Genomic DNA, 15,862 nt, shown 5'->3' with positions numbered 1-15,862 from the left:
TGCCATCTGTGACTGCTTTTGCAATGGAGCAGGTGCTTGCCTGCCTCTTGGCAAGGTGGTGGTGAACATCTCTGGGCCAGACCTTGGCTTGGCAACGTGCAGCTTGGCTCCCTTCCTGGAGCCAGTGCTGGCTTGCAAGCACAGAGGTTTGGCCCTGGGATAGGATATTTCAAGCTCTTTTGGGTCCTTTTCCACAGCAGCTGTTTTTCCTTTGGGGCTTTCTTGCCCTGTGCCAGTGGTGGCATCTCCCACAGCTTTAGGAGGGATATGAACCCTCTGGGAGCTCAAAATCCCATTAAATGTGTTTCCCCATGGACAGTTGTGAGGTGAGTGACTGAGGATGAGGACCACCCCATAACAACTCAACAACATTCCTGTTGACTTTGTAGGGCCCAGACTTCCCCTCAGGAGAGCCAGACAAGGTGGCAGCAGGTGGATGGGGTTCAACCATCCAAGGTCTCAAGAGCTTTCCATCCTTTATCCAGCAGAAAGAGCTGAAGCAAAGGTGTTGGTGCCCAACCTCAGGCAGGAGGTGGGATCCTACCACCTCAGTGAATGGCTTTCAAGAGATTATTATTATTATTCTATGCATGAATCACTTCTTTTTCTTCTTATTTTTTCTTTTCTGCCCCAAGCTATTCTACACTTGGTAGACTCATCCTTAGTTAGCCTGGCAGTCATCCACAGAAAATTCTGCAGAACTGGGTAGGAGGTGATTTTTTTTTTAATTATTTTTGTTTTTCAGTGCATTTTTCACACATTTGATCTTTTCAAAGGTTTTTTTTGTTTTTTTTTTTTTTAGGTTTTTTGTTTTGTTTTTTTTTTTTAGTTGGTTGGCTGGTTTCCAAAGCTGTTTTGTGCCAGCCAGTCACCTTGGATTTATTTTTCTTGTGACAAATGTTTCATTACTGTTCTGATGTGATTGTCCTCTAAGAAGATTATCCTGGAACTTTTTTTAAATCCTTAAAATGAAGCCAGGATGAGACTCTGCCTCCTTCACTCATGCCAAATGTTTTGACTTTCCCTATGTCTGTGTTTTCAGCCAGATGCAATTTTTAATGCCATCATTTTCAGGCCACTTTGAGGGTATAATTTTGCAAGGCTTGGAATTGTTCTTTTTTTGTTATTATCACCCCTTTCATGGCACCATGGGGTCATGTAGGCATCTGGCTTCCTTCAAGGTCTAGGTAAGTTTCTGGTCCTCCCAGCTCTAGAGAACATCTGTAAGGACCTGAATGCTAAAGTTCCAGCTCCCAAATTGGGGAAAAAATAAGAATAAAAGCTGGGGCTGTGCCAGGCTTTCCCATGGAGCTCATTTGCTGCTTGTGTTCATCTCAGCTCTTGCATGGTCCTTTTGTTGGGTTGCTGTGGACATGGAATTGCAGCTCAATCACCATGCAAACACAGGGGATTTCTTTTGAAGTAGCCTAATGGTTTATTTTCAAATTAACCACTGGTCAGATGGTGTGGGCATCAGGGGACTTTTGCTCTAGCAGCTCTCTGCCTTGCTGCCAGTACAGTTGTGTTTCTATCAAAACATCATTATGGATAACTTAAAAAAAAAAAAACAAAAAACCAGCCCACAAAACAAATTATATTTTTCCTCAGTGGGAAGCTCTCTTGGAGCCAACCACATCTGAAATCTCTGTGTGCTTAGCAAACTAGAATACTCTTTAAAAAGAAAAAAATAAAAAAAACCCTCGGAACATTAAAAATAAGAGAAAAAACCATAAATATAAAACCTTTCCCTTAAAAACAGCACTTGTCCAATGACAAGTGAGGACATAATCATCTGTGATTGAACCTGAGGAGCCCAAAAGATGAATACAGATGCCCCCAGTGCCCATCTCTTCCCCCCTTTCCTACCCATCTCCTCACATGACTCTTGCCTTCCTGTAGCTCCTGGCTTCTCCTTAGGCCAAAGTCAAGGTGGAGGCAAAGAACCAAGACTATTTTCTGTCCATTGCAACTTCCAAAGCTTTTCTGCTGCCTGCATTCTCTTTTTTTTTTTTTTTTCCTGTCACATCCCAACAGCCCCCATCACTTGGGAACTCCTCAAAGTCCCCCAGGGCTCTCCTTTACTACTTGACTTTGATCCTTCCTTCTCTCCAAGGTAGTCTCCAGAACCATGCCCACAAAGATCCTAGTTGGGGAAATACTTTGTAGACCCTCCTCCCTGGGAAACATCCCTTGGAACCCACCTTCTACCTTCACCATTGGCTGGAGAGGTTTAACAACAGTTGAGAAGATGGGAAAAAAGAGAGAAAGAAGTGGAACATGGGTGTGATCTTTTTGTTCTGTCTACTGAGCCTGGAACAGCTCATTGCTCACCAGCTCACCAGTCTTCTCAGTTTTCTCAGGGCTTCTCCAGATCCCTTCTCCAACTCTCTTGTCAACATCTTCAAGTTCCCATTGGGCTTCCAGACCGTTTCCCCCTTTTCCTATTTGCCTGAGTAAATCCCAATCATAGATGCAATGTCCTACACAGTCTGCAGATGCCACATCTCTCTGCTGATCAACATGGATTCCCTTCCCATCCCTCCTTGCCCCAGAACCCCATGGAAAAAAAAAATTAAATAAATCAATCACTCTTGGCTACATCTTCGTCAGGCGCAAAACGTTGAGGCGCACGGGAAGGAAAGTGGCACCAGAGGCGTATTGGATCTCCCTGAGAACACCTTCCCATTTCTTCTGCTCTTCATCATACCTGGGGAGAGACAGACAGACTCTTTTCAGCTGCTCTCCAAAGTGGTGGGAGCCCTGGTGTGGGCTGTGATGTCCCACAGATATTATTTGGCCTCAAGCTGTGGTGATTCCAAGATATTTGTGGGGTGGGGATGGGGGAAATTCTGCCCATGTGTGCTCTGGTTTACAGCTCTGGGCTAGGAGACATGGATATCACGGAAAAGACCTTTAAGATCATCAAGTCCAGTTATTACCAGCACTTGGTCTCACAGTTTATTTTTGCACTGGGCAAATGGGCTGATGGCACCAAGACTGAGCATCCATCGTGAAGCCCAGCAGGTGCCTGCTGAGGGTGCTCTAGAGCCACAGATGTAAAAGATGTGCAAGCAACCATCAGAAGGTGTTTTCTGCCCATTTCTCTGCTCCCACTGAAGCCTGTCTGGTTTCCAGCCTGAGCACTGGGAGAGGATGCATTGCACAAGACTCTGCTTCACAGCAAAGGGGATGTCTGGAGCCACCTCCAGGCAAAATGTCACTGCAGCAGCAAGGCTACAGGAGCAGATTTTCCCTGCTACGTTGCTATATATGAGGCTGGGAGAGATGACTGAATCACCTAATGTGCCCTCAAACTTCTCACCCAGAGACCCTGCAGCTTTGTGCTGGGGTAACCACAACCAGAAGGTATCAAGAAAGAAAAAAACTTCTGCTCCCTGAGTGGCTCTCACTAACAACCCTCCCATGGTCCCTTGGACAGCCCTGGGGAAGCTCATCACCTCCAAACGTCGTTCAGCTCTGTTGGCACCAGCTCTCCTGACTCTGTCTCTACCGTGGCAAAGCCTCCGAGCAGGTAGAGCACCCCAGCCAAGCTCACCAGGCTGACCGAGCTGCGCTCCTGGGGGAACTCAGTGAAGGTGTCCCACCTGCCATGTTGAGAGAGAGGAGACAGGTTAGGGCACCCTGGATACCCCTCTCCACCCTGAGGCTGGCCCCAAATCAGGAATGAACCACTGAATTTTTACTGGTGGCAGTTTAGCTTGGGTAGGTCTGCATGGGTTGGGATCATGCGTTGAGCGTTAGAGAATCACAGGATCATCCAGGTTGGAAAGGAGCTCTGGGATCACCAAGTCCAACCCTTGATCCACTCCCCCCATGGTTCCCAGCCCATGGCACTCAGTGCCACATTCAGTCTCTTCTTAAAAACCTCCAGGGATGGAGAATCCATCACCTCTCTGTCCCTTCCATCATCGTGGAAACATGGAAGTTTGACTTCGTTTTGCACCAAGTTTATGAGCTGTGAAGCATGAGCTTCCATGGACCAGCAGGTCCCAGGGGTGGGCCATGCAGCCCACTCAAAGTCAGAGACTCTATTGTGTTGGGTGAAGCTTCCAAGATGAAGCTACAGGTCTGCAGGGAACCCAAGGGCTGCACCAGGAGGCCAAACTGCTTTGGAGGTGAACCTGAGATGATCCACAGCCCAACTGCGTTGGCATTGGTGATGCCCAACTCTCCAGACTGGGAAGAACTGGTATTGAGAACTGCAAGCAAACTCCAGAATGGTTTGGAAGATGCTTAACGCATACCTACAGCTGCTTATTGTTTAATTACACCCTAAGGTGTGCTCAGGTACATACTTGTTGGTGGCAATGTCATAGACTTCCACCGTGTTGGTCAAGCCGGAGTCGGTCACGCCGGCTGCTACGTAGATTTTGTCCTTGTGCACGGTGGCTCCAAACAAGGAGCGGGCAGTTTTCATGGGAGCCAGCTCCTTCCACTCAAACTTGGATGGGTTGTAGACACACATCTTCTTCAGGCACTTCCTAGGGAGAGATGGGACAGAAAAGGAGCCTCGATCACCCGCTGAGGAGCAGCTTGGCACTGCAGTCTTCTGCTGGGAAGAATGTGGGGGTCTCTGGAAAGGATTTTACTTCTACACAATTTAACTTCTACACAATGACATTTTTTTGGGCATGCACCCAAAGATGCTCATGCCTGGAGACATCATCTGTGTGCACAACATCTCCTCCTGCTGTGCCTGCTTTGGGTAGGAGGCTTAAAAGCATCACCCATCTGGATGTGGGTCCATGAAGCAAACTGCCTCTCAGGAGCTCAGTGATTCAGTGCTCCTGATCCAACCTGCCTCAGCACAAGGACATGGACGTGTTGGAGTGAGTCCAGAGGAAAGCCATAAAAATGATCAGAGGCTGGAGCAGCTCTGCTCTGGAGACAGGCTGGGGGAGTTGGGGTGGTTCAGCATGGAGAAGGCTCCAGAGAGACCTCATTGAAGCCTTCCAGTACTCAAAGGGGTCTTATAAGAAAGATGGGGACAATGTTTTTTAGCAGGACCTGTTGGGACAGGAGAAGGGGTGATGGTTTTAAAATAAAAGTAGGGATATTTTGGCTGGATATTAGGAAGAAATGTTTTACAATGAGGCTGGTGAGACCCAGACCCAGGTTGCCCAGAGGGGTGGTAGAAGCCCCATCCCTGGAAACATTCAAAATCAGGTTGGATGGGACTTTGAGCAACCTGATCTAGTGGGAGGTGTCCCTGGCCATGCAGGGGGGGTTGGAATGAGATGATCTTTAAGGTCCCTTCCAACCCAAACCATTCTGTGAATCTGTGAAATTTCCCCAGTAACATCCCAGTTGCCCAGGTGGGCAATAGAAGGTGTGGGAATGTGTGCATGCTCACACTTTTCAGACCAGAATCCTTTCAGGGCAGGACCTGTCTTAGCTGGGTTATGGGATGTTTGCTCTGCCAGCAAACCAGTTCTGCAATGGTGCCTGGGAGAGGCCTTTGCTGATCCCATCTCCTCCAGGAGGAAGGCAGGATGGGGGTCAGGTATGTTGAGTTTTTCACCCCTTTTTCAAAAACCCATCTGGATTTGACCAGGACCATGCTGCTCCACAAGAAGTCCAGAAAACCCTTAATGTGAAGGATTCTTGCTCTTCAGGACCTTTCCCAATTTGTTGTGAGCAAAGGGGATGAGGAGTTCCCTCTCCTGCCAGGATGGTGGCATTTCCCTGATGTCCCTATGGGACTTCTAAGGGCTTGGGAAGGGTGCAGTCACAGAAGTGAGCTAAGAGAGAAGGATCCACATCCCCCACCCTGTCCAACCCTCCTAAACAACATCCAGGTTGGGGTGGTACCAACTCATGCTCTGCACGAGGGATGACTCCTGAATTTCTCTGGATTTTGGACTTACTTGTCACTTCCTTTGCCACCAATGACGTAGACAAGTTCCTTGTGTGACACCACCCCATGGCCATAGACTGCATAGGGAAGGGAATCAGCTTCACCCCACTTGAAGGACCTGGATCAGAAAAAAATGGGAATCAAAAGGGTTTGTAGCTTGCTGGGTGAGGCCCCATGACACTTTCCAGACCTGGAGGTGAGCACAGATCCTGACCCAGCCTCACAAGTAATGAGGTTTTCAGTGAGGTGGGGACCATCCAGTGAATTTTGTTAACTTAAAAAAAAAAAAAAAAGGGCAAAATAAAACACTTGGAAAGCTTGTGCTAATATTAATTGTTTTCTGTGGCACCTTCTACTCTTGGGCTTTGTGGACACACATCCTCACTTCTCCCAGGATCTCACCTCCCTTACAAGTGGGACCAGATGGAAACAAATGAGACCAAGATTTCTGTATGATGTGGAAAAAAAAATAAATTAAAACCAATGAGACTCAGGGGTACAAGATCCTGAGGACAAATTTCTTTTTTGGCTTTCACTCTGAGGTTCTTTGGTTGGCCAACACGCCAGAAAGGCCCCACAAGGGTGGGTGTGTCCACATTTTACAGGGCAGCTGAGCAGGGAATGTAGCAATAAGGCTTTGAAAACCCCAAGACTGCGAGATGCTGAACCAGAGAAATGTCTCCCACATCTGAAGGAGGTGTCTGTCCATGTAGTTCAGGCTCATCCCCAGTTTTCACACATGGAGGATGTAACTCCCAAGACCTGCCCTTTGTTTTGCCTGTGACCTGAGCTGCCTGGGTGCTGAATGTTTTCTAATTTCCCAACCCCTCTGGGCAAACTTTTGATCCCACGGTCTATCATTTCCCCTCTCCCTGTTTGTTGTAGTTGAAATCTTGACAAAAATACTGCTAGAAAGCCAACTGGTGCTGATCACTCCTTTAAAATGGTATTAAAATCACCTCTGAGCATCTGGCAGGGGTAGACACATCCTTCCCTGGAGTCTGCAAGGGCAGATAAATGCCCCATTCTGTGAGAGTGAAACTGGTTTCAAATCTCTGCTTCTAAAACTGACTTTGAAGCAGACCCACCTAAATATAGACTGGTGACACCTCCTGCTCTGCCTCTTTGGGGCAGAGAGGAGCAGTCTTTGGATGCTTCTGTCTCCTGCCAGCAGAAGATGGTGTGTTTTAATAAAGCTCATGAGTCAGAGCCCCTTGTCCAAAAATAATTGGGAATGAAATTGGTATTAATTACCTATAAATTGGTAATTAAAAATTAAGCCTGGTACCAATCAGGTATAAATCAATTTTGATTGATTACAATTTTCAAAATAATCTTTCCTGTTCAAAGCCCCTCCTGGTGAGACCATGGTGGAAGTCACTGAACCTTCAACCAATCAATGGGCAAGAGCAGAAGGAAAAAACCCATTCTTCTTGCTGCTCTGTAGAGCTCTCCCACGAGCATCTGCTAATTTTGGTCCCTGATAACCTAATAACCCCATCACAGCTTCCATCTCCTGGAGGTTCAATTCCAACCAACGAAGCATCTGGAGAGGGACAGCTCAGAGACCCAGGGTGGAGCCTGGGAGAGTCCCAGTGGTCTCAGTGTCTAGCTGCAGAATCCAAACCCTATCTTCAGCATTTTTTTTTTAAGTCCCTGGAGTGCTGGAATCATTTTGCACGACAGCTGCTTCACCTCCTGTCACCCACCTCCCACCCCGAGCTGGCAGGGGAACACTCACAGGCGGTCGTAGCACAGGACCGAGTCCAGGGTCTTCTCTCCTTCTTTCAACTCTGGAGTTGAAAGCCTCTCCCAAGCCAAAGAGGCAGCGAGGGGAAGGCAGGGGGGGCATCCCCAGCCAGTCTGCATCCAGATGGTCGTACTGGAAGGCAACATATGGGCGTTAATATCTGCTCCTCCTCCCCCCAGCCAGTTTGGCTGGGACAAAATCAGGGGCTAAAGCCTGAGGGTAAGGTACATTCCCACCTGCAGCTTGGTCACCCCAGCAGGCATTTTCTGCCCTCTCAGTCTCTGCCTGTGCCTCACCATCTGGTGCAGGATGGGGGGGTCTTGGGGCAAACCCAAGTATCGTGTGACAGAGGTTGAATGATAAGAGCAGAGATGGGACACGTTCTGCTCTCTGCACTAAAGCCTTGGCTTTGTCATCTTTGGGTGACAGAGCCCATTGTTGGATTTAAAATGGGTATTTCCTGGGACTGGAGGAGATGACACTGACTTTCTTAGAATTTGGCCTGAATTTCCTCAGCTGTAGCACACACCACAGCATTTGATCCTGGTCTTTTCCATCTCTGCCAGGTCTCTGCCAGGTGTTGGCTGCACAGCTCCCTCCCCTGAGCCCCTTCTTCCCCCACCAAGTCTCCTTAAAGTCTTCTTACCATTTATATCCTCTGCTTCACCAGATACTGATGTTGTCCCCTGCCCCCTCAGTGTGTGTGAGGGTTTCATTTTTCATGAGATGAAATGGTTGTGTGTGTGTTTTTATCAGCACAAAGGCTCTTTACAGGAGACCCATCTACCCATTAGGCTACAACCCAAGTTTTCTGCAAAGCCCAGAGCTCTTCTTCTTGCTGTCCAGAGTGTGCCAGATCCATCTGATGAGAAAACTAGATGAGATGGCCAGATCCTTGGAGATCTGTAGATCAAGGTATTGCTTCATTTCCCACCAGAAAAAAAAAAAGAAAGAAAAAAAACCCAAAAAACAAAATACCAACCAAAACCCCATAGAATTGACAACATTGGGGCTCTCTGGGCATCAGGGAACTGTAAACCAGAGCAACAATTTTTAACGTAGCTTGGTAGCAGAGGAAGGGCTTTGTGGGTTAATTCTGGGGTGAGGTTTTGCAGCTGGTTTGGTTGGGACTCTGCAAGATAAAGCTGTGATGCATCACTGCCTGGAGCACTGTTTGCTATGGGATGAAGCCAAAGAGTTCCAGCTTGCTGGGTTTCCTCCAAAGCCTGGGCCTCAGCTGGGTGCCTGTGGGTTTTGTGTCTTTGTAAGCTGCAGTCCACATATGTGTTATTTATAGTGCAAGCCTGAGCAGCTCAATCACCAGCAGAGTTCCTGCTCCTTGAACGTTTCAGCATTGTTTTCAAGTCATCAATCTTGCAAGTGACACAGGAAGGATACCCTTTCCCAGCTGAAATGCCAATGGAATCAGTTTGTTCCTGACAAAACTTGCAAGGCCTCAGGGATTGATCAATGTTTTCCTAGGTTGGTGCCTGTCCTTAAATCTAAACCATCCCTGACCCAACTCTGCTGCTTTCAGCAGGGGGAATGTGAAACCAGGGAGGTCAGGATCAGAGCCAGGAGGTGGAAGGTGCTGCTGCTCCGACACAGGGATTCAAGGGTCCATCATGCAGCTGGTTGTCTGCATTTGGGTGAGGAAATTTCAAAGAAAAGAAATTTGAAAGAAAAAAAAAGAAATGAAATTTCAAAGAGAAGAAATAAGGAAAGGAAAGGAAAGGAAAGGAAAGGAAAGGAAAGGAAAGGAAGGAAAGAAGAAAGAGGAAAGGAAAGGAAAGGAAAGGAAAGGAAAGGAAGGAAAGGAAAGGAAAGGAAAGGAAAGGAAAGGAAAGGAAGGAAAAGGAAAGGAAAGGAAAGGAAAGGAAAGGAAAGGAAGGAAAGGAAAGGAAAGAAAGGAAAGGAAAGCGAAAGGAAAGGAAGGAAAGGAAAAGGAAAGGAAAGGAAAGGAAGGGAAAAGGGAAGGGAAGGGGAAAGGGAAGGGAAGGGGAAAGGGAAGGGAAGGGGAAAGGGAAGGGAAGGAAGGAGGGAAGGGAGGGAAGGAGAGAGAAGGAGAAGAGAAGAGAAGAGAAGAGAAGAGAAGAGAGAAGAGAAGAGAAGAGAAGAGAAGAGAAGAGAAAGAAGAGAGAGAAGAGAAGAGAAGAGAAGAGAGAAGAGAAGAGAAGAGAAGAGAAGAAGAGAAGAGAAGAGAAGAGAAGAGAAGAGAAGAGAAGAGAAGAGAAGAGAAGAGAAGAGAAGAGAAGAGAAGAGAAGAGAAGAGAAGAGAAGAGAAGAGAAGAGAAGAGAAGAAGGCTCAAAAGACCCATGCAGAGGCCCTGAGCTACTCAATGCCACAGACAGCAAGAAATTCTCCCTTGGCAAACCTGGGGGCACCCTGGGACTTGTCTGCTCCACTGTCCCCTTCTTGTGAGGAAGGAGCTGAAAAAGGCCACACGATGCCCAAGGTGTTTGCTGCTGAGTCAGTGGGAAGCTGGGAGCTGCTGATGGAAATTTTGCTCTTTGCAGCTTAGGATCACAGATTAATTTAGGTTGAAGGCACCTGCAAAGGTCTTTCCTCCAGTCTCCGTGTCCAGGTGGGTGCAGCTTTGGAGTTAGAGCAGTTTGCCAGGGCTTTGTGCAGTCAAATACTACATGTCTCCAAGAATGGAGGTTTTGTGACCCCTCTGGACCTCTGCTTTCACCTTTTTTGGGCAGGTTTTCCTCCCACCTATCTGAAATTGTTTTTATTGCAACTCCTGGCCATTGCTTCTTGTCCCATCTTTGTGCAAATCCAAGAATCTGAATTTCTGCTCTGTGTCCACTCCTGTAAGGGAGCTGCAGACACCAGCTCAGCATCTCTTTCCACCTCCCATACTCCATCCCTGACCATCTTGGTGACTTTTGCTAGATTTATTCCAGTATCTCAATGTCCCTTTTCTACTGGGGAGCCCCAGACTGGACACAGCACCCAAATGTGGTCTTACAAGTGTATAACCCAAGGGAAAAAAACCCAAATCACTTCCCTTGACCTGCATGCTGAAACAGCCCAGGACATGGTGAAGCTTCACTGCCACTCAAGGAATTACTTTCCCTGGCCAGAAACCAGGCTGAGGGAGCACTGATCTTCAGACATGGGTTTCAGCTGGACACAAACATCCCATCAACTTGCTCTGCACTTGTAAGTGATGGAGATGGACACAGCTGCTGTTGTCCTCTGCTATCCAGAGTGAAAATCTGGGTCTCAAACAGCATTTCCCCCACCACCTCTGCAGCCTTTGCCATCCATCCCATGCGCTAGGGCTGTGGTTTCTTCCTCCTGACTTCTCCTTCCATGGGTTCCATGGAATCCAAAGCCTTTCCAGGTGAGGACAAGCATGGTCCCTGTGCACATGGTGCAGATGTCCAGACCTACCCAAGCAATGAGGTCATGGAGGGATCCAGGCTGTATGATCCAGCTTGGGAACTACCCTTAATTTATCCTTTTATGCTGTTGTTTTTCCTTCCAGAAGATTTTCAGCCATGAGAGAGAAATCATAGAATGGTTTGAGTTGGAAGGGACCTTAAAGGTCACCTGGTTCCATCCCCCTGCCATGGGCAGGGACACCTCCCACCAGCCCAGGTTGCTCCAAGCCCCATCCAACCTGGCCTGGAACACTTCCAGGGATGAGGCACCCACAACTTCCCTGGGAAACCTTTTCCAGTGTCCCACCACTCTCACAGGGAAAAATTTCTTCCTAATGCCTAACACAAATCTTCCAGTTTAAAGAACAAAAGGATTTCTGGATATGGGGCAAGGATAGAGGGTTTACTGCATTCCTCCAGGGTCAGCAGGAAGGGGAGGAAACTTGCTTTAGTTGTCCACAGGGAAAGTGCTCTTGGGTCAGAGCCCAGGGCAGGGCTCAGGTTGCCTGTGCACAGCTCTATCTGACCTCAGCTTTGGTTACTGCTGAGTTAGAGCAGGCACTTTTCTCATGGGGGATCCCAAAAGACATCACACCAAGGTTTCCCCCTGCCCATGATAGAAATAGCCAAAAGCTCTGAGCTGGACCTAAACACACCTCCAGGGGTAAGAACACAGCAGAGAAAGGGGCACCTGCTGATAGGTAGGGACATACCCTGTGTCCTTGGGGTGTTTGCTCTGAGGCTGGAGCTGCTGCTGTTGCCTTTGCTGGCACCCAGCAGAGCCCCCCTTGGGTTTTACTGAGGTTTTGTAAATTTGCAACCTGAAATACTGAAGTTTCCCCTTTTCATAAAAGGGGAACACAGATGATACAAAGTTGAAGCCAGCCCTGGTACCACAAACCTTCCAGTTAGTGTGCCCCCTGGCAGCCAGGGCTGGACCCAATACACTGTTCAGTGTGGTCCCCTCCTCATCATTTGGATCACCAAGGGTTCCTCAATGACTAGAACCAACCCCCTCAATGGGATCTGCCTTAAAAAAACAGGGAAAATAACCTCTAGTAAAACAGCTCAGATGTTTCACCTTCATTTAAAACATTCTTTTTAACCTCTGTTCTATGGCAACGTGCACAACAGGCATCCCGTGGAAACTAAAGACTGGTGGTGCTCCAAAGGGGTCAAAGAAACAAAAGAAAGATAAAGTTAGTACCTGGAGGAAGTAGGAACTCATGGGATCCTCCTTGCTGTCCTCGTTGTAGTACAGTCCTCCAACAATGAAGATCTGATTCTCTTTGGTCACCAGACTGACGTGGTTCTTCGGGATTTGGGCAGACAGGGAGGCAAAATAGCACTCGTTGGCAGTGGGATCATAGGCCACTGCTCCACTCTCACTCACCATGAAAATAAGGTCCTGGAGGAACATCCCAAAGCGCATTGTGTCATTTAAGATCCCCGGGAGAGCATCCTCCTCTGCATCTTCCTCCTCATCCACTGCTCCATTGACAACGTTGTCGTTCCCTTGCTTTTCGCTGCTTTTCTTCACCTTCTTCTTCTTCACCACGGTGATTTTACCTTTCTGAGCATCCTTCACCATCTGCAGTTTCTTTAGCAGCTCTGGGCTGGACTTGATCATGGAGTGCTTCTCCACTTGGTCCTTGAGGTAGTCGTTGGGCATCAGGCGGAAGCGGATGCTTTCGAAGATGACAGGCAGGGCCTTCTGCCGGCTGTCATGGTCCTTGGTCCCCACCCATCTCATCACCACTTCGAAGACTGTCTCCTCCTTCTCCACGTTGAGGGAGTCACTGGAGATGATTGCAATCAGCTCGTCGGGGGAGAGCTGGTAGAATTCCTCATCCCGGGAAACCAAAGCGAAGCGGTCGCAGATGAAATCCCGAGCGGCCACCGCCAGCCGGGCACAATCCAGCATCAAGCCCAGCCTGAAGATAGCCAGGCAGTTGCTGAGACAGAGCCTCTTCTGCAAGAAGGACACACAGACAGTGAAGATGGAAGGGATCTGGAACATGTTGGCCACGGAGAAGATGTCCTGCACGTTCTGCTCTGTGATCTCCAGCTCGGAGGTGTAGATATAATGGAGGATCTTGCCCATGACGTCTGGGTCAACGTCTTCCAAACTGACCTCCCTCTTCTTGCTCTCTTCCATGTCTGAGAGGAACATGGCTCGAAAATAGGGGCTGCAAGCTGCCAGCACCAGCCTGTGGCAGGGAAACTCCTTCCCCTTGACTTTCAAGACACAATCCAGGAACTTATTGTGGTCCAACATGTCTTTGAGTCCATCCTGGAGGAGAGTTTGTTGGTAGAGGCGCAGTTCTTCTGCTTGATCGAAAGGCAAACCCATGGTGAAGAGTAACCACTCCTCTTCTTTCTTTTTTTCTTTTTTTTCTTTCCCCAATCCTTTTTCAAAATAAATATCTAGATATTTATGAATATATCTCTCACTGGTAAAGAAACTCACTCAAAGCAGGGCTGGTGGCTCTCCCTTGCTTCCAGACCTTCAGCACACTGGGAATGTGGAACACTTGCTCCCATCCCAGCTGTCTGGGTGCTTCAGTTTCCAGCGTAGGGCTTTATATATAGCCACAGCCTTACAAAGCTTGAGGAATCCACCCTGGAGCATGTGTAAGCTGATCACCCTTTAATATGACACACTGGGTAAAGAGGGAGGGAGGGGGATGGGGGAACAGCTGTACTTCCAGCCCTGGTGCTTCAGGAAAGGGTCTGGCAACCCCTTGAGTCACCACAGAGGGTGGGCAGGAGGTTTTGCTGCCATCCCATGATGAGAGACATGTGTGATCCATTGGCTCGGCCACCACGCTTGGGAAAAAGCTTCCAGATGAATCAAACATCCAAATCTGCCTCCTGGGTCATGGGTGGCAGGGCTGGGACCTTTTTCCTGACAATTTAAACTGGCTGCTCCAAAACTCTTAAACCTTTCACTGTGCTGAAAATAAAAGGTGAAGTTAAAACTGGGAAGATGCAGTAAAGGAGTGTCCTATGGACTCTTCTCCCCAGTGACTTGATACAGGACAAGAGGAAATGGGTTCAAGTTGCACCAGGGAGATTCAGATTGGATATTATGAAATATTTATTCACCAAAAGAGTGGTGGAGCATTGGGACAGGTTGCCCAGGGAGGTGGTAAAATTGCCATCCCTGGGGGATGCTCAAAAATGGGTAGATTTGGCAATTTAGGAGATGACTTAGTGGTTAAGGAGGTGTAGGACTGATGGTTGGACTTAGAGATCTTGAAGATCCTCTCCAGCCATAGAATCATAGAATCATAGAATCCTTGGGGTTGGAAGGGACCTCGAAAGATCATCTAGTCCAACCCCCCCTGCCAGAGCAGGGCCACCTAGAGTACATGATTCTGTGATTCTATGTGGGCTTTGTGGCATCCCTGATGCCAGCCAGCTCTCTCCCAAGGCTGCTTTTCAGCACAGGTTTGTCCTTTCTTCTCCACTGAAGTTTTCAGAGGTCTGGAAAGGGATGGAAAATAAGGACAGAGCTATTTACTGATTTACACCCTTCTATGAGTTATGAGACCTAGGCTGGAAGTTCCTTAAGAAGTCTCACCAAAGGAGGAGACATAGGGCCAAGGATGGGGTTCTGAGCATCCTGATCTAGTTGAGGATGTCCCTGCTTACTCCAGAGGGGGTTAGAGTAGGTAGGTGGCCTCTAGAGGTTCCTTCCAACCCAAATTATTCTATGATTCTATGAGATTCGAGGAGCCTGGGAGGGGGGTGGCTCTGCTTTGTGCAGTCTCTGGATACCTCATCAATAATAAATCCATCTTCTCCATACCCAGAGGGGGAGTCTGAGGCAGAACAGAAATAAAGAGCATGACAGTGGGCTTCAACTCAGAGAATAAAACATCTAAACACAGGTGTTTTCTGGTGATTTGAGGGTTTCCTGCTAAGGTCTACTGAGATCCAGCAAACCCATGTTGAAATCCAGAGACTCAGCAGGAAAACTTGCCTGGTTTTGAGCTGATGCTCCAGAAAGGTCAAGGTCTCCAGCAGGTCTTGTTCACTGCTTGGATTCCCATAGATAAGTCCCATGGGATCTCAAATGGCCTGTCCAGGTCCAGCCCTTCCCATGGAGCCCATGAAGAAACCAATTATTTTTGACAGATGTGGGGGAGCAGAGAAGCTGCAATTATTTATACCTCTGGTAAAATTTATACCTGAATCTGTTTTATTTTATCTCCACTACTCTGGACCCTCTGGGCTGCCTGGCACTCAGCGATGGCACAGATTTAATTAACAATTTAATTAAGTCTATGCAAAGATATGAGCCACTCTTTCTGGTGTATTTAAAGCCACATAACCCCTTGCCCTGGCATGGATGTGTTTATAAAAGGGCTTTGTGTGACCATGGTTATCTACAGAAATGGGAGAGGGAGGGAGCTATACTGGGACAGAGCCTTTTATTTACTGGTGAGGCTCCTGCAGCATCTGGGAGGTTCCAGAATAGCAGGGAAATAATCATAAGCTGGTTTTGGAGCTCACATCATAATCTCTTCTGCTGTGCTGCTCGTCTAGGATGATGATCTGGCAGGATCAGGCAGCAAGTGCTGATCTTTGAACCAGGTCAAACATCAGAAATGTTCCTCTGCTCCCAGGCAGCTGGATCTGGATGACCCCATCCTCCCCTCCCTCTGCATTAGCTCTGCACTTTCCCAAGTTTAATCCTGTGCTGTTGTGCTGCCAGCTGAGACTTTTTTTTTTTTCCCCCCCTCTGCCTTTAATCTCCCTTGAGCCCTGGATTGTTTTCCTTTTCTCTGGGCTGCTGGGTACCTGATGCCATCACAGGTTTGCTTCCACATTCC

General features: G+C 48.0%; 1 protein-coding gene across 1 annotated transcript; it reads right to left on the bottom strand.

The window, feature by feature from the left end:
* Positions 1 to 1,411: 1,411 nt before the first annotated feature.
* On the bottom strand, positions 1,412 to 13,560 carry KLHL40 (kelch like family member 40). Its single transcript, XM_008494447.2, is given in 7 exon segments — positions 1,412 to 2,707; positions 3,459 to 3,605; positions 4,317 to 4,502; positions 5,889 to 5,996; positions 7,620 to 7,673; positions 7,675 to 7,760; positions 12,229 to 13,560. Coding segments are annotated over 7 exon segments (1,839 nt in total). The 5' UTR covers positions 13,375 to 13,560; the 3' UTR covers positions 1,412 to 2,595.
* Between the last annotated feature and the right edge of the window lie 2,302 nt (positions 13,561 to 15,862).

Source organism: Calypte anna, chromosome 2 (genome assembly GCF_003957555.1).
Source record: "Calypte anna isolate BGI_N300 chromosome 2, bCalAnn1_v1.p, whole genome shotgun sequence".
NCBI classification, from domain to species: Eukaryota; Metazoa; Chordata; class Aves; order Apodiformes; family Trochilidae; genus Calypte; species Calypte anna.
Note: the sequence above shows the minus strand (reverse complement) of the source record. Positions and strands in the feature narration are given on the sequence as shown.